This window comes from Talpa occidentalis, unplaced genomic scaffold (genome assembly GCF_014898055.3).
Source record: "Talpa occidentalis isolate TD23 unplaced genomic scaffold, MPIMG_talOcc4v2.1 talOcc4.16, whole genome shotgun sequence".
In the NCBI taxonomy this organism is placed as follows: Eukaryota; Metazoa; Chordata; class Mammalia; order Eulipotyphla; family Talpidae; genus Talpa; species Talpa occidentalis.
The window spans coordinates 6828629-6849959 of record NW_023601653.1 but is presented as its reverse complement, the minus strand read 5'-3'; the positions used below and the strand labels follow the sequence as shown (position 1 = coordinate 6849959).

Here is a 21331-nt window from a genome sequence, read left to right as displayed (position 1 = left end):
TCACTGCAGATTCTGGTAGATGTCGTTGAGCTCCCGCAACATCTTCTCCAGCTCCTGGGCCTTCTGCCTCAGCTCCTTACCCAACTCTGACTTTGCCCCTTGTTGCAAGTCCTTTGACTCTTGCGCAAGGTTGACCGCATCCTGCACGAGGAAGACGGCTGTGAAGAGGCCACCTACGGCCCGGGCTCCTTTGCCCATCAACTTCCCGGTGGGTCCAAGAACAAGATCCAGCAGCCTGCTATTCCGGACCGAGACTCGGGCTGCTGCACTAAGGTTATTGTGCAACACCCTGATGGCACGGACATGCCTGGCAACATGGTAGACCACGCCAATACTTGTTTTTGCCAGGCCAACTTCACTGGCGCTCTCACGTAAAGCTTCCATGACTTCTTTGATTAGTGTCTGTATGTTGAAACCTCTTGCTTCCAGCTTATTTGCTTCAGCTTCTAGAGACGACATGTTTTCATTTTCCACGATATTGGAGGTCACACTGGTGCCAGCAGATAATGCTCCCAGCCCGAGCCCAGCCCCAGTCAGTAGCATGCTACCCCCTGCCGTGAAGGGTACAAGAATTAAGCCAAGTATGGTCATGGCACCAGACACAACGCCAGTGGAGTCGGCCACCACGTTGGCGATGGTACAGTCTTTGTGTACCTGGTCTGCCTTGTCTGCAAGCTGGTGGAGCTGAGCTATGAGCTCCTCAAGCTGCACCTTCAACTGAGGAAACACTTTCAAAAACATCTCCCTGCACTCCAGCTCTTTTTGGTGCATGTCGTTGTCACCTGGGGCCTTGAGTGTTTTCAGCTCATTCAGTTCTGCACGCAGAGCATCAGCCTCCTCCCTGTAACAGGCCACATGAGTGATTTAAAAAGAGAGAATTGGAGAGGATTTTCCAAATGTGTACAAATTGCCTATCGGCATTCTATTTCCTACAATGGAGATGTTCTTTAGCATTTATTTATCCATCAGTAAGGATTAATAAATAAAAGTCACTTTAAAGTGCTCAAAACTGTCACTATTTGATAAAGACTCTCACACTCAAGGGAGGGTCAACCCCATGACAGCAGGTGTTTGTAGAGTGACAGCTATGGAGAAGTAGGAGCAGAGCAGACACCTGCGCACTCAGAGAGTCTGAGTGATCTCGGCCTCTGAATGTCCTGATTGATTGAAGTATTGTTCTTTGCCTCGGCCTCTGGCCACTGGACAGTCTAATAATGTGATGTGTGTAGGTCAAGTAGGATCATGTGGCATCAGGTCTGGCCCCTTGAGGGGTCAGATTGCATAGGTCAGCGTGTCCTCAAGCCCCTCACCGCCCTGGAAAAAACCTTTATACAAGGAGGGTTGACTTGAAAAACACTCTTTCCTCGTAAACTTTTGTCTGCTCGTCTGGGACCTGCTTGTGAGCGGTACTGGACCTTCCCTTTCTGTGTCCAGCTCTTGCTGCCCTGTTTCCCCCAGACTTAGGAAGAATTCTGCTAATTCAATTAGGGAGAGTCCTCAGTATTGGTGAGGCTATCAGAGCAAATTCCTCACCGCCTCACTTTTGATGCCTGAGTCCTTCCCACCTTAGCCAGAGCCCTGTTGGGTTGTTGAGCAAGAATTGTCCTACTCTTGAGGTCCCCCCTAGTCATTTCCCATCCTCCGCCCCACTCTGTGTGCTGTCTGCCACCCCCACTGCCCGCCGTGGTCAGTCTGCTCTCTCCCCTGAAGCTGCGGCCCTGGCCACTGTCAAGCCATCCCAAGCAAGGTCTTCACACCACGCGAACAAGCGTCAGACTCTTTGCTGTGGCAGGTGAGCTCCCCTGGGCTCGGCCAGAATCTGCAGGAACACACGGATGGTGCCAGGATTGTTCTGACTTGTCCACATGGGAGTCCTGCTGACCTCATTTCCAAGAGGAAATGCCCCTTCCCTGGAACCTTTAGAAGTTAACCTTAATTGTGCACCTACTATGTGTCAGTCATGAGGCGAAACACTTTTGTTGTGTCATCTTCCTTTTCTCATAACAACATCGGACAGATGAAGAAACTAAGGCAGAGCATGGCGGGTCTCTTGCCAAGGTCACGGAACCTGCCTCACGCTGCAGGCTTCATTCACCTCAACCTGAGGGCGTCCACACCGGCAACTACATGGACAACATATTCCTCAGGGATTGTTGAGAAGGGACATCCTCAACACAGCCACAGGGTGCTGCCTGGAGGAGTTGTGCCTGCCAGGAGGAAACCAGCCCAAGGAGGGACATCTGGGTGACTTTCCGGGGCACCCCCTGGAGGTTACCTGGACAAGTGGGCTTCAGCCACAAATGTCGCCCAGGCCTGAGCTTCGGTCAGCAGGAACTGCAGGTCCTCCCTGCTCACGGTGCACAGGACATACTCAAGGACTTCCTTCAGGAAGCTGCTGCCCTCTAGCGGGGAGAACAAAGAAGGTTGAGCTGGAGAGGAAATGGTGCTGAGTCTCAGGGTCAGGGTGAATCTTCCTGAGCAGCTGTCCCTGGTGTCTGGATGGAGTCGCCTGGTGTTACAGACTGACCTGTGCCCCCCCCCCGAAATTCATATGTTGAAGGCCTGACCCCAATGTAACTGTGGTTGGAGATGGGGCCTTTCAAGGGGTCAGTGAGGCTACGTGAAGTCATAAGCTGATAACATGGTGTCCTTATGAGGAGAAGCGGTCCTACAGCTCCATCTCTCACTCTGCCTCCTCAACACACATGCACGCAGGTACACTCGTGCACACACACACACACACACACACACACGAGAGGAACCACCCATGGCCGCACCATGCTCCTGGCCTTCTGTTTCGGAATTAATTCCCCTAATCTGGCGTCTAGATGACTTTTGTGACAGAATTTTGAGCACTTTGAAGGAAAATACAAACCACACACTGCGTGTCACCTGCCCCTCCAGCAGGGTGAGCACGGAACCCAGAACACACGTGCCCAAGTTCTCACAGTGAACAAGGGTATTCGCACATCAAGTGGACAGAGAACGTAGCGACTGAATAGCCTCAGGTCAGAACCTTCTCACGGCAAGACGACTGCCCACGGAGCTACAAAAAATATGTCATTTTCAGGGTTTGGAGATGCTGAGATTGCAGGATGCGGGGCCACGGGCGTGTCTGGAACATGATGTGAACGGTGTCTCCTGTTCCGCACACCTACAAGGTTACCTGGACAAGGGACGCTCTTAACTCACAGAAAGGCCCCGGCAGGCCGCTGCTGGCCCACAGCCAAGAGCGGGAGGCGCAGGTTGCGTCCCAGGCCGATGCCCGGAACTGTCCTGGCATCCCCTGAAGTTTCCTTGGGTTTGACGCACCCCTGGGATGTCCTCGCTCTGCCTTTCAGTGGACACCGGGGCCTGCAGTGCTTGTCATTGAGAACTAATGTTGCAGAGGCCCGCCTTGAGTAAACCCGTGTGAGAGAGGACTCCTGCTAGGCACGGCCTCAGGACAGGCGGAGGGGCTTCCCCAGGGCGGGTGGACCCTGGGCTCTGACCCTGGGGTCCACCTGGCCCTCCTCTCCCCCAGGCTGGTGTCAGGGAACTCAGCTCCCCACTGGCACCCTCTGAACCCAGCTGGTCGCCTAGTCAACAAGACACCATCTCCCTTCCTAGGGGGGTTGTCCTCAGGCACCCCCAGTCTGGCCCCCTGGTGAGGAGCCCACCTGCTGGGAAGCTCTGGCTTCTGCTCCCCCCACCGACTTCCTCTCCAGCATGACTCAGCACAGTTGCTCTGCTGGGTGGGGCATGGGGTTTGGGGTGGGGCCTTGGAAGGTGATCTGATTTGGAAGATCTGGAAATGGGTCCGTGCCCAGGGAGGCCCACCTGATCTCAGGTGCTTGTAATTGGGTGATGGGCCAGGTGCTCTACACAGCCCGGGGGGAGGGCCTGCAGGCCGGGAAGTTTCCCCTGGACAAACAGGCCGCAGGTGGAGGGACAGGAGCACCACAGCGTGGGGCAGGCCCCGGCCCAGACCACAGATATAGCTGATGTTTGATTCTCACAGGGACACAGGAAATCACCCTTGCTGGGCATGTGCATTGGGTAAGGCCCTCAGGTCACATGGTGCCAGGGCCAAAGGCCAGATTGCAGTCCAGTTCAGCGGCCTCTGACCCTGGCAGTGAGGTCAGACTGACCTGGGGAACGTCCCAGGACAGGGGGCTGAGCCCCCCAGATTACTCCGCCGCCACCCAGGGCCCTTTCTCTCGCCCCTTCGGCTGTGCCACCCATCCCAGCGGGGGTGCTGGTCACACTTTGGGTCATCAGTGGGTGGAAGGGGGAGCAAGGACGTGAGCACTTGCTGCAGGAGCCCCAGAAAGGATGGGGGTAGGGACACCCTGTGGACTCAGGGTCGGTGACTCCACTGGCCGCACTTGGGGCTCCAGGTTGCTCATCAGCCTCCTTCTTGGTCCCCGATACCTTAAAGGCGACCTCACCTGCAGGCCCCACCCTCTATCCTGCGCCTCAAAGAGGAACCGGCCAGAGAGGGGGACGCCGCTACCTGGGCCTGCTGGGTTCATGGTGCTGGGAACGGGATCTGTTTCCTGACAGCTCAGCAGTCGGCGTCCAGGCTGCGGGGACGTGTCTCTTCAACCTCGGGGAACAAAAACAGATTGTGGGAAAGATTGTTAGCGGCCAGCTGTGGCGACAGGGTGCAGTGAGGGGACAGCTGTCCAGGGCTTCTCCCTGGGGGCCCACATGCAAAGCTGCACAAACCCAGCGTATTGAGTGTCTGAGCCCGGCTGCTGCTCCTTAGACAGGGCTGTGCGAGCAGGCGCAGGGCGGGTTCACTATCCATCCAGGCAGACGGAAAGTGGGGTCCCGGAGCCCTCCTTGGATTTTACGGGACTTTTTAGTGCTCTCAGGGACCTGCCCTGAGCAGGCTCGGGGACTCAGAGTGGGTGACACAACCCCTGGCTCATGTGTTTCATGAACACCTTGATTCCTTCTCTCTGACACAGCACAATGCTCCTCTGGGTGGGCCCGGGAGGGTCTGATTTGGGAGCCAGGGCCACGCAGAAAGGGCGCAAGGCCCTTAGGAAACAGAGTTAATTTGACAGTGAGGCTTATTAATGCCTTTTTTTTTTTCCTTTTTTGCTGCTGAGGTTCCAGATACAGAGGACATGAAGAACACTTAGGGAATATTGTGTGCAGCAGACACTGGCCCAGGCCACGCACCATTATGTCTGATCCTTATTGCAATGCAGGGAAATCTAACTTGCTGGATGGGTGAGTCAGGAACCCAGAAAACCCCAGCGCTCACCAGGTAGCATCTTCGTCTTCTCTGGCTGGTTCCTACTCTAGACCTAGGACTGGGGGTGGCACCTCCAGGCTGAGTCACCTCTAGAGTATCAAGACTAAGAAGGGGGCCGGTGGGCAACATGAAGACCCAGGAGGGTCAGGGTCAGTCTCCTGCTCCAGTGCCCACGGGGGCGTCTCCTCTCTGGGCCTCCCCTCCAGGAGCCATGGCCACCCGGTCACTTCCTCCCTCCCCTGCTGCCCATCTAATGACCCAGAAGTGAGGCCAGGAAAGCAGACTGGGAGGTGGGTAATATTAGGTGATGAGGGAGAAAAGAGGTGCTGAGGCAGAGCAGGGCAGGACATTGTGGGGAGAAGAGGTTGACCAGCAATCTGGAGGCTTCTGCCCTCTGGCCCCATCCTCACCTCTGCCCCGAGGGTGTTACCAAGAAGGCCATACCATCTTCTCTGCCAGGGTCAGAGGCCAGGGAACTGGACCCCAGCCTGGCATTTTCCCCCTCCCACTGTGTGACAGAAGCAGCTGTCAGGTACCCAGAGCAGATTCGCAAGGGTGGGACAACTCCAAGCAATTACCTTTTTTCCCTCAAGTCTATTGCGCCATCATTCCATAACCAAGACTAGTGTTTAAACTGCTCTTAGACCCTTGAGCATGAAAGAAAAAAATTAGCTAACTCTCTCTTTGAGGCTTGCTTTCACAGACAGAGGTGACCCAGCTGGAGCAACCACAAACAACCTTCTTGATCTCTGACCCCCAAGGTCAAACCAAACAGGGGCCAGGGGGTGTCTGAACTGAGGCGAAGGGCCTAACAACATAATTCAAAACTTCAGAGCTGGAAAATTCAGGTTCTCAGTACTTCTTTGCATATTCACTGCCCTGTGACTAGCAATGAACTTCAGCCAAATCCACATTTCTTTGCCCCTACCCTGCATTTCAGCAGGTAAAATTTTCTTGTCAACCCTGCTTTCCAAAGTCAATATAAATCCCTTCTCTCTTCGGATGAGGGTGTTCACTGGAGTATATCTCCTACCTCATTGGCAATGGATTGGAATAAACAATCTTTCTTTACTCAAAATCTGATGTCATGGTGTTGGCCGCTATGCACACCGTGCGGCAGCCCCACTGCTTGGTGACAGTTCCCTGACCTGGGTCCATTTTCAAAAGCAGATCTTTGCTCACAGACTTCAGAACTGAAACACTTGGTTCCCGCTGACTTTGATGCTTTTTACCCACCAGGTTCCAGGCAATTCCATCCTCTTTCAAAGCCACTTGCCTCCCTCTTGAACTTGATAGAGCGGTCTGAGGTATCTGTTTTCTAGGTTCCTTTGTAGTGAGGGGTGATTGTATGACCAAGTCTTGGCCAACAAGAGGGAAACCAGCTGAGGGGGATCTTGGAGGTCTTCAGGCTCTAAGAACAGGTGGGAGAGGGCACTAGCTAAGCCTCTTCATCCTTCTTCTGATTCAAATATTGCATTACCCTGAGAGTGAGGGCAATCAATGGAAATCTAAAACCAAGGAGTAAGATCCAGAAGAGCACACAGGCAGGAAGAGTTGGATCCTGACACCAACTATTTGTAAACATTGATCTCATCTCCCCTGTTCTGTACCATGCCTCTTGGGACTCTTGTCTTGAGCCTCACATGGGCATTGATGCCAACATTACTCCCTCCTGCCTGAACAATACGTGGGGTGTTCATCTTGGCTGGCCTGCTCATTGGTTAATTCCCAGAAATGCCAGGAGGATAGACAGGGAGAAACCCAGAGGATGCTTGCCCTGCTCAAATGCATGGCCCAGATAGAGGGGCCCACCCCCCTCTACTCCAGGGAGGGAAAGGGGAGACTTGCTTTGTTTTGTTTTACAAAGAAAATCATAAACCAAGTTAGAATACAATGAGAGACCAGGACCAGGAGGTACTATTTGCAATATTTTAGTAAACAGAAGGAAAACTTGCACAAAATCAAGAGATCACAAACCAGCATGAGACTAAAACTAATTTTCTTAATAAAGGAGAGACCTGAACAAATTGCTCCCTGAACAAATTCCCAGAGTGACACAGCTATTGAACGATAGAGCAAAGGCTGGGCCAGGTTTTACAAAGCTGTCATTTAAGCAAGGACAATGCGATGCTAATGATCCCAAAGTTTCTAAGCTATCCTCTGCATAAAGACAGATCTAAATCCACACTCCCACAGTTACATTCCCACATCTGCAGTTTGGATTTTTACGTGGAGATTACAAAGCCAGTACTGGGCCTCCCTGGTGGCACAAGGGGTTAAGCACAGCACTGTGAAGCTGTCCACAGCCTCTGCAGTGAGTTCGATCCCCTGCTCGCCAGGGAGCTACCCACATGGCACAGCAGACCCCTCCTGTCTTGCCCTCTGTTCCCCTCAGCAGTGTATTTCAGTCAATCTGCCTGTTCTGTTCCCCACTCTGTCTCTGGTGAATCCTCTCACATGCACCCCTGCCCACAGCTCTGGTCTGTACCCCAGTTCTTGTATGCATAAATAAATCTTTTTTTAAAAAAACAAAACAAAACAAAACCAGGACCATGCTGTAGACAGTCTGCGATTTTCCCTTCCTCCACTCTCTATACCCGGGCATCTTCCAAATTTGGGAGACACTGACTGCTTCTTAATCCCCCACTCACCCTTAAGGTTAGGATGGAGGTTCAGGACATCAGAGTCCTGTGATGTCCCTCTTTCCTCGCCCCCCTGGACTCTGGGCAATTCACTCCATTCTCAGGGCCTCAGTGGCCCTGAAGGAGTCAGTGCTGGGAGACACAGTGGGTGACACCACCAGTTGATTTGTTATATATCAAAAGACAACTTGATTCCTTGGGTCCCATCAGCCTGAGCATCTGCATCCTGGGGTGCCCATGGCCAGGCAACAAGAAGCAGCACAGACTCCCCTAGCCTTCTTCATCCCCTCTGCTGCCTCCATATTTCTCAAGGGGTAAGCACCCCAAGATCCACCATCCTTCTGGTGTCCTTGCTCATGTCTTGGTTTTAGCTGGCGGGGGCTGAGCTTTGTGCCCATCGAGCAGTTCCCCCCTCCTTGTACAACTACAGGGACCCGGGAAGAAAAAAATATAAGACAGACCTGGGTTCACCTGGATTTTTCCACAGCTTGATTTGTGGCCTTGGGACCAGTACCCAACCCCTCCAAACTCCAGTTTCCCTGGTCAATAACACAGGGACAGCAATCTTTTTCTAAGAGCAGCATGAGGAAGAGATGATGAGCAGTGAGTAGGACCTCCCTCCCTAGCTTACCAAGGAAACTTCCACCTCAGTTAGACCAAGATGCAGGTGGTCTTGGTGCAGGTCCAGTCACCAGCGGTGTGTCTGTGTAGCAATCAGACACCCTCTGGGTGTAGATATAGCTGGTAACTGATGGGAAAACAAACTCTCCAACTTCTCAGCAATTCACATCACACCAAGTCATTCAACAAAACACCCACAGAGTACCACTCTGCCAGCCCCACCCTTGTTTAGAAATCTGAGATTAGATTCATGGAGTTGAGGTACTGTTTGCATGACTTTAATGGGCCCTGCCCAGCTGGTCAAGTTCCGGGAAGGTAGAACTGTCCTCGACAGTCTGTGGGACTCTCAGAAAATTACTATTCCCACGCTGTGAGCTTGTTCTGAGCCCCTACCCCCCCCACTTCCCAGCATGCCACCTATTCACCTTCCAGAACTAGGCACAGAGAATATTATATCCTTACATGATTACTCAGAATTGAAGGGTTTCCTTCTCAGGAATCGCATATTAACAAAAGAAATGACACCAGCCTTGCAATAAATACTGAAGGAACTCCTATAACCCGAGAAGTGCCTCCTCCTGGAAGCAAAAAGACACCACACTATACAACATGGGGTAGGAACTTCACAATGGGCACCATCAGAATGAACTGGAGACTAAGCTGCCCAGCAGGTTATAGGCTTGATCCTCACACATACACCTCATGGCCACCCGGCAGTGGAACCCATCGATGAGACAAGCAACACTGGGAAGGGGAGTGCCAGCTGCACGGGGAAGCTGCTGCTCACCACACAGGGACCTGGGCCTTAGGACAACCTGCGGCAACATCCCGGGCCTCATTCCACAGAAGAGAAATCTAGGCCTCAGATGGGATGAAATGATTTGCCCCATAAATGGGGCGCTAGACTGGTCTCTCTAACTCTTGTTTTGTTTAGTCTTGTTTTCTGAACCACATCATGTCCTCAGAGGATAAAAATCTTTAAAATGCTTGCGCACCCTAAAAGTGTATTACTGGAGCCTGGCAAGGCGGCTGCGAGTAATACTGGGGCTTGCCTCCTGCACAGTCATGGCTAAGCCACGACAACAAGGACAGCAGCAGCTGAAAGGGGGACAGTCACAGGCAGAGGAGTGGTTGGAGAGGGGCAGCGAAGGCCAAATCCTGTAGCTGAGCGTCATGACCCCGAGAGAGAGGGGATTAGGGGAGCGGCAGCCGCTGCATGGAGCCCTTGCTGTTGACCCCAGGGCACTGGGTTTTTAAAAACCAGGCAGGGGCCTCCCCGGTGGCACAGCGGGTTGAGCACTGCGCTGTGAAACTTCCTTGTCGAAGACCAGCTCTGGCAAAATGTCAGGTCAGGTGTCCCTGAAAGGATGAGACGGCCTAGGCCAAACCTGAGGGCTGAGGGGGAGAGAGAGGCAGACACAGACACTCTTATATTGGTGCAAATATCTCCTGCTGAGGGTCTCAGGGGGTCTTCAGACGTTAAGGCAAGCAGTGGGATTACATCATCGTATGCATAGACGCAAAACAGAAACAATCAGCACATTCCTTTCCCACAGATAAATTGGCACCTACGTGTTTTTGAGAAAAGAAACGACCTTAAAAGTTAATAGATAATTAAAACTTAGACTCATTATTTCAGCCTAAACAACTACCTAGGTCAGCTCACAGTCCTTGGCACCACCCCGTCACCAAGGCTGCAATATCAGGAGACCCCTCTATCTATATGACCTGCAGCTAGAGACCAGTTCCTTCCCAGTAATCAGTTATTAGAACTTTTTTCTACCTAGAAACTCCTAGCGTTATCAACTTCATGATTCATTACAAGGCTTCTCTATGGAACTTCCATATAAGGACTATTATGGCCAGCTCTGAGTTGCTTATCAGGCATGCCCTTGCACAATAATTATTTCCCACTGTCAAGTGGGCCAAATTATTCAGTGTTTAATTTTTAAGCAGTAATTTTCCATGCCATATACTTACGATATTCTTATACGTATAATTTATTGCCCAATGTATATTCCATGAAGTTTTTTCTTTTTATGACCAAGAACAAAAAACAAAGGGATGTTTAATCTTCAGCCCCACAGTGTGAGGTACAAGGAATCTTCAGCCCCACGGTGTGAGGCTCTTTAAAAGTCTTCAGCCCCACCGTGTGAGGCCCTTTTTCTTCAGCCCCATGGTGTGAGGCTTTTCAAACTTCGGCCCCACCGTGTGAGGCCCTTTTCTTAGCTGCTTGCCAGTGTCTTACCTGGCTGGGGCAGCAAAGCCCCTGCACACTGCGCAGCCTCTGCAGCACGGGTTCGTTTCGGGCGCCAGGAGCTACCACATAGCGCAGCAGACTTCTGCCTCGCCCACTGCTCCCCTCAGCAGTGTCCTCGGTCCGTCTACCAGCTTTGCACCCCACTCTGTCTCTGGTGAATCCTCTCACCCTCCTGTGCCTCTGACTGCACCCCAGTTCTTGTATAAATAAATCTTTAAAAATAAATAAATAAAAACCAGGCAGTAGTATGTGTGGGCAATGAAGACAGGTGTCCTTACTGTGGCCAGAGGGAGAGAAAGGAGGAAAGCCTTTCCTCTGAGAAGGGACGATACCCGCCCCCCGCCCCCACCACACACACTGATGTGGTGGCCACAGCAGGTCCCACGCCGGCTCTCACCCGCAGTTTGGCTGCATGGTCCCCGGGAAAGCTGCGCCTCTCCACGGGACACCCCCAGGCTCCCAGTGGACCTTCAGCCTCTGAGCAGGTGGCTCATGGCCCGGGAAGGAAGCAGTGGGGATGCCTTCAACAGTCGGTGGGGAGGCCGGCAAGCAGTTACCAGCATTGGGGCCAAACTTGGCCCCAGAGACTTCTTTCATTCACCAACACTGCAGCTTGGGAGCCACCAGATCAGGCCACGTTCACTGCCACATGAGGCGCTCTGGGTTGGGATCCCGCTGCACAGTTTCCTTAAGCCCTTCGCCAAGGGGTGCTGCTTCTCTGGGTGAGTCGGAGCTTGAGGATCACCTCTGCATCCTCCTGATGAACTTGGGATATTGGGCCTCTCACCCATGTTCAGGTGCAAATTGTGAGTTAATTCAGCTGCCACCTGGGATTGTTGGGAGGGTTAAGCCACAGAGGTGGTGAGCTCAGGTCATGGTGCCTGGAACACAAACACTGGGTCCTGTTGCCCGTGAGCTTTCCTGACCCCCCTCCAGTGGGAGCTGAGGTTGCTGGAGGACAGAGCACTCTGACAATGGCAAAACCTGACAAATGCTTGTTTTAACTAAATTGCCAAATGGTCGAACTTGCCGACTCTGGGGCTTCCAATATTGAAAGGTCTCCTTGCGTAGAAGGGGAGCAGCCAGCAGGGGGCACTCTTCCCTGGGATACTGGAGGGAGGGGACTGGGATTTTGGGCCACACAGCTGCACACACATTCCCTCAGCCATCAGCACCCGGTGTGCTTCTCGCTCAGTCACCCCGACAAGTTGACACCCTCTCGGAGCAGCATCCGCGTCTGTGGCCGAAGGATGCTCGTGCCGGGCCCTGGCAGCAGGCCTGGTGGGCAGCCGATCAACTCCATGAAATCCTTGTAATCAGACTGCATTTCAACAAGATCCCTCAGTAATCTTGCAAGCAGTTTACCAGCATCTCAGCCAAACTTGGCCCCCAAGGCTTCTCCAGGAGCCTGTTCCAGTCCAGCTTTTTTCCTAGATGCCCTAGAGGCAGGGAGCACCAGCGCCAAAGCAGGAAAGCCAAATGTGACTTAGAACCCAGGACATTTTTTCCTCTGCGTTTCTTTGTATGTAAAATGGAGGCTTCGCTCCTAGATCTGATATGAGAAATAAATGGGCTCTTGTGTGAAAAGGTATCAGCACAGTGCCCGCCACACACGCAGACCTCCCTCTATGGTGGAATCCAGAAGGAACCAGGGTTCACTTTCTGTTTTCAATCTTTTCTGAGTAAATTTGACACTCGCCTTTTCGCAAAAGTCCTTCATTTGGGGAGAAAAAGATCTGGCGTGGCAACCATGGCAAATCCGCTCTGTTAGTCAGCAGTTGGGTGCTCAAAATTGTCTTTTGAGGTTATCTGTGCAGAAGCAGCAGAGCATGATGCTTGGCTACGTGTTGAACTCACTGACCTTAAGTTCCCAGAAACAAGATATAGAACTTGCTGACATGAAACAAAGAAGGTTGGAAGAGGAACAATATGGATCACATTCCGTGTGAGCACTCTCTCCTCAAGGAAGATCCAGACATTTGAAATGGGCATCTCCCCAGTGTGCTAATTTTTAACTATCCGATAGAATCCAGCTAAGTCTACATTCCTTTTGCCTTAACTCCCTCCCTAGCCTTCTACTTAGTCAACAAAATTTAATACTTCTGTTTTTGACGCTATTTCTCCAAAATCAACATAAAGCCCCTCCCTTTCCTGGACTGGAGGACAGATATGAGTTTTGACCTCTGTCCCCTTGCCAGTCGCCTAGCAATTAACCTTTTTTCTTTCAAGTTGGTGGTGTCATAATATTGGCATTATGCCCATTGAGCAGTGTGCCCCTTAGCTGGGTATCAAACCGGTGACCCAGATGGAGTGGCCACCAGGACTGATTTGTCTAGACTTTCTTTGACTGGATTGCTCCCACCCTGGTGTGGTGCTCCAGGTTGCCAGCATGACCTACATGTTGCAGAAAGAAGCAGTTCTAGAAACAGATGTCACATGGGTGAGCGACCTCATTATATGAGCTTGTAATTTTTCTTGCCTATTGGTCTACTTGATTACCATCCTAAAGAGATTGGTCTCATGAATAGTGTGGATTCAAGTCCCACCCCAAAGAGAGACCCTGGTGGGTTGAAGTCCCAGCTCTGAGACTCCTAGCAAAACTTGGATTAGTCCCAAGAAGTTAAGACAAGATAAAAGAGCAATTATAGAGGTACTTTAGGTCAGGTCCAGGGGTTCAAATACTTGTTTGGGTTTGAGTCTGGTACTGGTATCAGATAGTCTGGTACTTATCTGCATTTATCTGTGTTAATGTTTAGTTTTGTATGTTTGTCATGTATATTTGAGTGAATCTGGGACAAACCTGGAGGGCCAGGGGTTACCCCCATTGGTGGGGCCTCACTTGTGCACTTACAGCTTCAAGACATGACTCAAAACAGGCACACGGGGAGAAAAAAACAACAATAGTTATTTACATAGGGAGTGAGAAAAGGAAGAGGGGTGGGGGAGTGAGGAGAGAGAGATGATTGGCTGGTCCATGGCCAGGTACCATCACTCCAGGGGGCAGAGAACAGGATCCAAGCTGAAGCCACATGTTGCCAGCTCCCTTCTCCGGGAGCACTCCTTCCTGTGAGTTTAACTGCTGAAGTCCCAGATGCAACAATTCGAGCAAAAACTCATCAGGTCCAAACTGCCCTTTGTAGAAAACTCTCAAGCTTGCGTTCCATCAGCTAGCATGGGTCTTTAAATATTGTTAAGGTCTTTCTCCTGTTATTTTTCTAGAAAAAAAATTCTGTAAATGTTAAAAATCCGATGAAAATTTAAGATTGGATAACGTAGTGGACAAGGAAATTTGTTCAACATTATCACTTCCAGTGTTCCTGAACAACTAGAATGGAGAAACAATATTATATCAGGACAAATTAAATGCTTAAGAAGTTTCATGCAAATTTTAGGACATCGATGTTAATATTCATATATAAGGGAAGGTGAGACATTACCCTCAGGCTTCCCATTAAGTTCCAGGTTTCTGGATTAATGCCAGTAGGTCCAATTTGTCTAAAGCCTTTCCTATAAGGAAAGGAAAAAATTTTATGTAGAGTTTTGGGAACTCTACTGAGGTTTCATAAAATTTCATTCATCAATCAAACCAAAGACTATCAGTTTTTTATTTTTTTAAAAGATTTATTTATTTTTTTAATACAAGAATTGGGGTACAGGCCAGAGATGTGGAGGGGCAAGAGCATTCACCAGAGACAGAGCAGGAAACAGAACAGGCAGACGGACCTAAGTACACTGCTGAGGGGAGCAGCGGGCGAGACAGGAGAGGTCTGTCCCTCCATGTGGGTTTCTCCCTGGCCGGCCGGGAATCGAACTCGGCTGTAGTGGCTGCGGATCGCTTCATAGGTTGCGTCTTAACCCCTACGCCACCAGGGAGGCCCAGACTATCAGTTTTTTAAACTGAGGTTTCTGGGAAGTTTTGTGATAAGTCCTAGCAAAAATGCCCTTTAATTACCCAAGGATAAATTTAGCATTTACTCATTGCTAAATGATTTAGACCCTTCTCATCTTCTTCTATTAACTGTTTCTAAATATAACCATTTTCCCTTCCACCTTCCTCTTCAGTTCCACAGTTGGAATTCTTACCCTTATAAATTTCCAACTCCCATTCACCTCCTGCGCCCTCCACATGCGGCATGGACCCAATGCAAACGACACAGGAAAAAGGGGGAAAATTACACTCAACAGCACAAATTCAAATTTAGACATATTTCAGCCCAAACCATTCAATTCCAAATTCATTTTCATTAACTGAGATTCTGGGGTGCACTCTTAGTGGGGGGCTGCCCGTTGGTTCCACCCAGCAGGGTGTTCGTCTTGCCTGACAGTGCGCTCTCCAGCAGCGCTGAGTTTCTATTTGCTGTTTGGTTTGCAGGGACACCAGGGCCCCAGGATGTGTCAGGTCGTCAGGGAGACACACAGCTGGAAACTGGACCTGCACTAAGAACACCTGGAGCTCCTTCCAGCTCAGAGGATGATTCCCTGGTGAGCGGAGCAGGGAGAACACCCTCACCCCCACCGCTTTTTCACAAAAATGCTCTAGCGAGCGTAAGATCGCAGAGCAAGCAGTAGCAGAGCTCAGATTTGAGCCCAAGTTTGTCCAGCTATTTCCCCAAGCAAATCTGGAAGACACTGCTCTACTCCCTCTCCCCTCCACTCCACTCCACCTACTCCTTCTTCTAGTATAGCTCATTTTCAGGTAACTTTCTTAGAAATGATTGTGGATGACAACCTCTATTCACCTGTTAGCTCTATTTCTTCTGCCAGCCTTTTTTTTTTTTTTTAAAGATTTATTTTTATTTATTTATACAAGCACTGGGTACAGTCAGAAGCGCGGGAGGGTGAGAGAATTCACCAGAGCCAGAGCGGGGAGCAGAGCAGGCAGAAGGACCGAAGTACACTGCTGAGGGGAGCAGCGGGCGGCAGGAGAGGTCTGCGTGCCATGTGGGACCCTCCTCCCATGGCCGGGTGGCAGCCGGGGATCGAACTGGCGCTGCAGAGGCTGCGGGCAGCTTCGCAACCCAGTGCTCAACCGCTGCGCCACCAGGGAGGCCCACTTCTGCCAGCCTTTATTTTATTTTCTGAAGGTATACAATGCCCAACATTTTAAGGGAGGGCAGCAGCAAGGCCTGGGCTCCAGCAGGAGGGCTGTGCTGTCCACAGCAGGGCCATTGGCCCTCATGAGTTGAAGGATCTTGCAGAAGTAGGAGGGCCCAGTCTTCGGGAAATTGTGGCACCAGGAAATTTATCAGCAGAAGTGGTGTTCAGAGTTCAAGATGTCCTTTTGGGATAAGAGGAGTCATTTCTAACGAATGTGCACACATGGGTTAATATTTATGGGTGCAAAGGGAGCCTTCACAAACATGGAATTTGAACCAGGAATTCCTGGGTTCAAGTCCTGGGTCTGGCATGATTATTAAAACTTGATCTAACCTAAGTATAGGTGAAAACCTAAACTTGGTGATGGTTTTCTCCACGCGTGACTCTACAATTTATTTCATCCTCACCAAGGGTGAAGCAACACCTTTCCAGCCCAGGTGCAGAGAGTGAGCTGGCAAAGACAGACTCAGATCCTGCTGCTGGCACCATGAGCCAAGACAACCACACTCTTCACCCAGGTAGTCAGCGCCCTCTTCAGCTGGTTCTTGCTTGGGACTTAAAGTAGAGGGTGGCTCCTGGGCCCCTCCTCCAGGCTGAAGCAGCCTCTCGAGTATCAAGAACCAAAAAGGGGATTTATGAGTAACCTAGAATCCCCAAGAGAGGTCAAGGGGAACCCTCAGCCCAGGGGTCTATGTGGACAGCTCCTGCCTGCTCTTCTCCTCAAGGTGCCATGGCGACCTGCTGACTTTCTTGACCCCCTGTTGCTCAGCAAATTACCCAGGAGTGAGTCTAGAATAGTCCACTGGATGGTGGGGGGAAGAGGTGGGTAGAAGGAAAGGGCCCCCAAGGATGGACGGGGTGCCACAGGGAGCTGAGAGCAGGTAAACCCGTAAACCTGAAAGTTCTGCCCTCTCACCTCAGCCAAGCCCCCCTCTTTGGAGCATTACAAATGAGGTCATTCTGACCTCTGCACGGGTCAGCATGCTGCTCAATGGTACCCCAGTCCAGACTTGGCCACCTCCCATCTGTGTGACACTAGAGCCCCTAAACTCACCCAAAATGCAGTCACTGTGGGGTGAGGACTTCAGCATATTAATTTGTTGAGCGGCGCAGTTCAGTCCATAACACCATCCAGAGCACCAGGTGACAGCTGCTCAGGAAGATTCCTGCTGATCCCTGAGACTCAGCACCTCAATTTTCCTCTTTGTTCTTTCCACCTAGAGAACAACTTTCTTAAAGATGTCATCGAGTATGTCCTGTGCACGGTGAGCAGGGAGGAACTGCAGTCCCTGCTTAATGAAGCTAATGTCTGGGAGACATTTGTGACTGAGGCTCATTTGTCCAGGTAACCTCTAGCAGGTGCCCCAGGAATGCCACCCAGGTGTCTGTCCCTTGCTGGGCTAGTCTCCTCCTGGCTGTACCCTGTGGCTACGGTTGAGGATGTCCCATCTCAACAATCCATGAGGAATAAGTTGTCTGTGTCATTTGTTGGCAGTGAATGACCTGGGCTAAGAAGAGATGAAGGGGTGGGGGGCAGGTTATAGGCCCTTGGCTTACCCACGCTCAGCCTTAATTTCTCTTCTTTTCTTTTGTGTGTGTGTGTGTTATTGTTGTTTTTAAATTTTTAATTTTCTTACATTGTTGGTCACCTTTGTATAGTTATTGTTCCCCTTAGGTGCGGCCCTCCCACAAATATTCCACCCACAAACGACCACCTGCTCCCCAACGTCTCCTTTACCTGCTCCAATCACTCCAACTCTTCCCTTGCTGTGTGCCCTGACAGACGGCCAGCCCTCAAGCCTTGTTCTTTTCCTGGAAACTTGTCTTTTTTCTGGAATCTTGTCCTTTTCCTGGACAAGGACTTGTGCTCCTGGACAGCAGCAGACCAGGGTGCTCAGGTCACCAGGAGCAACTGGGACTTGTCTTAGTTTCTTTATCTGGTCAGTGTTGTTTTGAAGGAAATCAGATATTGCTGACTAACAGATTAGATTAAGAACCGACACATAATAGGTGCTCAGTTAATCTTAACTGGTTAGAAGTTTGCTGGGGAGAGATAGATCTAGGGCCTTCTTTCTAGAGCTAAGAGGCAGGCAGGACTTCCTTTGTGACAAATCAGAAAAATATGACATAACCATTGGGTGTCCTGGGGATTCTGACTGGGAGAAAAGCTTCTCCCTCTCTAAAGAATCTTACAAACACTGCAGAATCCTTCTGGTCTTTAAGAGGCGGTGCTGGGATGGGGTTGGAGGGTCCTGAGCTGTTCCTACCCACCTCTTGAGCTCTGCGCTTATACTCTGGTCAATGTCATCTGTTCCATGAGAATATGACTGATTTGGTCAGATATTAAGCAAAATGAGATTTCAAGAGCAGGAGATTCATACAGGAGTCTAGCTAGGACTGGGCAATATAAGTCAACAAAAACTGGATAAAGAAGTGACAGTTAAAACAAAAAAAAAATGAGATTCAGAAGAGCTAAAGTTTGCTCAAAGACAGTCTTTTAAACCCAAGCCTCAAGGTATAGAATTTAACTGGGGCTGGATCTCGGGCTACCCACATGACTGACGTGTGACCTCCAGCCCTTCTCAGAGGTGCAAACTTATACCACACAACCCCATGCCCCCATCACACAACATATTACTAGACTGTTCAGTGGCCAAAGGCCCAGGCATGCAAAAACTTTCCTATCCAACAGGACCTCTAGCACCCTGGACAGCCCCACTAGTAGCCAAGGCGCAAAGGGCAGATCCGTATATGGGTCAGCTTAATTCTTCACTGCACACTCAGATTATTTGAATAAAGGTGTGTCTGCTCCAATCCTACTTCTCTGTCCATCCACAGGGTCCCCACTCTACTTACACCTGCTGTGCTGACAGAGTTGACTTGCCCTTGAGTGAGAAGATGTCATTATCAAGTAGCTACTATGGAGAGCCTCTTAGGCTGACTTTCATTATTCATTCTTTGACTCAAGAAGTACTAGCCAGCATTTACATTGTATAGAACATTTTATGTTGATAGAAAAATTCTTTACAAATTGTGATTTCGCAGGTAGACCTGCAAACTGCCTCTTAATCAATGACCTTCATTGTTACAGGGATGAGGCTGAAGCACTACGTGAAGAGCTGAAGAAGTTGAAAAACACCAAGGTCATAAGTGATGAAGACATGCACCAGAAGGAGCAGGAGTGTAAGAAGAAGTTTTTGCAACTATTCCCTTTGGTGAAGGTGCAACTTGAGGAGCACATAGCCCAGCTCCGTGAACTTGCAGACAGGGCTGACAAGGTTCACAGAGACTGCACCATCTCCAGCGCGGTGGCCCACTCCACCGGCATACTCTCTGGCATCCTAACCATCCTTGGCCTGGGCGTGCTATCCTTTACTACTGGGGCCAGTCTGGCATTGACAGTAACCGGGCTGGGACTGGGAGCAGCGGCTGCTGTCACCAGGGTGACCACCACCATCGTGGAACATATAAGCAAGTCGTCTGTAGAAGCTGAAGCCAATCACCTGGAATCAGCTGACTTTGATATAGTGCAACTGGCCAGGGACATTCTAAATAACTCATCCCAGTTTGGTTTCTTAAGAAACAGTTTTATGGCTGCATACCGCATTGCAAAATATATTCAGTCCATCAAGATGACCCGAATCAACCCCGGGATAGCAGCTGAAATCTTGGTCCAAAGCGGCAGGCTGGTGGAGAGTGCAGCGGGGACCACTAGTGTAGTAATGAGCGAAGGAACCCGGTTGTTTAGTGGGGCCACTGCAGGTTTCTTCCTTCTGATGGATGTGCTCAGTCTTATGCAAGAGTCGAAGAACTTGCAACAAGGGGTAAAGACGGAGCTGTCTGAGAAGCTGATGCAGCAGGCCCAGGAACTGGAGATGATGTTGGAAAAGCTCAACCACATCTACAAGAGTGTGCAGTAGGGCCTGACCCCACCTCCCCCGGGGCAGAGAGCAAAGACGTGTGTGGGACACAGAGTGGAGCTACCTTGTTAGAGGAACAAAGAGGGCGAGACGAAGGTTATGGTCCTGGGAGTTAAGGCTGGGAACTAAGACAAGACAATTCTAGATTTTGTTCTGTAGGCAAAAAATAGTTTCTGCCTCTGCCCTGTCAGTGCCACCTCAGAGGTTGGAGTCATCAGAACAGTGGCTGGTTCACTGTGAAGAACCCTGAGGTGAGAAACCAACGAAGTGTCAAAAGTGTCCACAGATGGCTCCCCTCTTTCCCAAATTCCTCATGGTGTTTGTGAACCGCAGGAAGTGAGAGAACTGCCTGGTTGCACCCTCATGTCTACAGGGGTACTTTAGGATAAGGTCCTTCCATCTTGTCAAATACAAAGAACTCTGACTGAATTGGCTCTGTGAGATCAGGTGATTCCTTTGTAGTTAAGTGTTGTGTTTCTCCTTTATCACTTCACTAAATTTGTTAGAGAAACCAACATCCTTTAGTTAACTGAAAATGTTAGAAATCAGGTAGATGTCTTCTTTCCTTTGTCAAGAAAAAATAATCATGTATTCTATCTGTGCATCTAACTTACCATATAAAATATGGCCAAACACTCTAGGGATGGAAACCAGTCTCTTAGAGAAGTCTGATATTGTTCTCCTGGTCCTGGTTATCAGTTTGACTCTGAATAACCTTATTAATAAATTTATTTTATTCAACTTTAAATTTGCTTCCTAGCAGTCATTGACAAGGAGGTTTGCATTTTGTACGGAGTGTAGCAAGGAGGAGGTAATGCAGAGGCAGGTGAGTCAAAGAGAAAGCAGAAACGTGGCACCTGGAAGAAGGTGAAGGTCAACAGAGGAGCTGCTGCGGGAAGAACTTTCTCTTTTAAACTGAAGAAGTCGCCTGGACATGACTAAAGAGGTCTAGAGGAACAAGCAATGAGAAGGCAGCAATGAATTACTGAAAATGGGAGAGAGCTGGGGAGAATTGTTGGCGGGCAGGGGATGCAACACCAGCTCCTCTGTTGACCTTTACTTTGGTTTGATGTCTGAGCGAGAGTGGTCTTTGCCTGGGGTGGTCTCCAGCCTGACCTTTTCAGGATCCACTCACCTTTGTTTTCAGCAGGCATCTGAACAAGGCAGTGATTTTTTTTTTTTAGGCAGCATGAAGTTTATTATCATTATTAAAAAATGTTTTACATTTTCAATTCTTGGCAAAGGAAACAAACTACAACATTATTAGGGAATGTCATTCAGACTTTTAAAGAGCTGTGCACAAAATGACTTTTCTCTGGTCATGGGTATGTCCTGGCGGCAGGCGGGAACCACTCTCACGGATCAACTTCCCTCACACACGCAGTTCATAAAATTATTTTAACTGAAATATTTACCTTGTTATATATATGGACAAAGACAATATATATATTATTTTGTTTCAATATAAGCTATACAATATAATTCCACTCTCTTCCCCTTTTAATGGTCAGTGGACACACGTAAGACGTGTCTGTCCTTTTGG

The 21331-nt window shown here is 49.9% G+C and overlaps 2 protein-coding genes across 3 annotated transcripts; one reads left to right on the top strand and one right to left on the bottom strand.

Annotated features, from left to right (window-relative positions):
* On the bottom strand, positions 1 to 771 carry LOC119248191 (apolipoprotein L3-like). The gene has a single exon (XM_037515168.2). It carries the CDS (start codon positions 769 to 771, stop codon positions 1 to 3), a length of 771 nt encoding a protein of 256 aa, XP_037371065.2.
* A 12280-nt stretch (positions 772 to 13051) lies between these two features.
* Positions 13052 to 20502, top strand: LOC119248246 (apolipoprotein L2-like). Of its 2 annotated transcripts, XM_037515223.2 has the most exons (5): positions 13052 to 13211; positions 15144 to 15253; positions 16280 to 16386; positions 17090 to 17213; positions 18960 to 20501. In XM_037515223.2, exons 2-5 carry the CDS (start codon positions 15243 to 15245, stop codon positions 19786 to 19788), a joined length of 1071 nt encoding a protein of 356 aa, XP_037371120.1. In that variant the 5' UTR covers positions 13052 to 13211; positions 15144 to 15242; the 3' UTR covers positions 19789 to 20501. The 2 variants fall into 2 exon arrangements, with proteins under 2 accessions (XP_037371120.1, XP_054552037.1); XM_054696062.1 differs by lacking the exon at positions 15144 to 15253 and having other exon boundaries at positions 18960 to 20502.
* The last annotated feature ends 829 nt before the right edge of the window (positions 20503 to 21331 follow it).

What these genes read in the sequence shown, in the direction of transcription:
- LOC119248191 (XM_037515168.2), bottom strand. Translation starts at nt 771, where the DNA reads ATGCACCAAAAAGAGCTGGAGTGCAGGGAGATGTTTTTGAAAGTGTTT.
- LOC119248246 (XM_054696062.1), top strand. An exon ending in CAACCACACTCTTCACCCAG is followed by an intron (nt 16,387 to 17,089) that starts GTAGTCAGCGCC and finishes CTTTCCACCTAG; the next exon opens with AGAACAACTTTCTTAAAGAT. An exon ending in ACTGAGGCTCATTTGTCCAG is followed by an intron (nt 17,214 to 18,959) that starts GTAACCTCTAGC and finishes TCATTGTTACAG; the next exon opens with GGATGAGGCTGAAGCACTAC.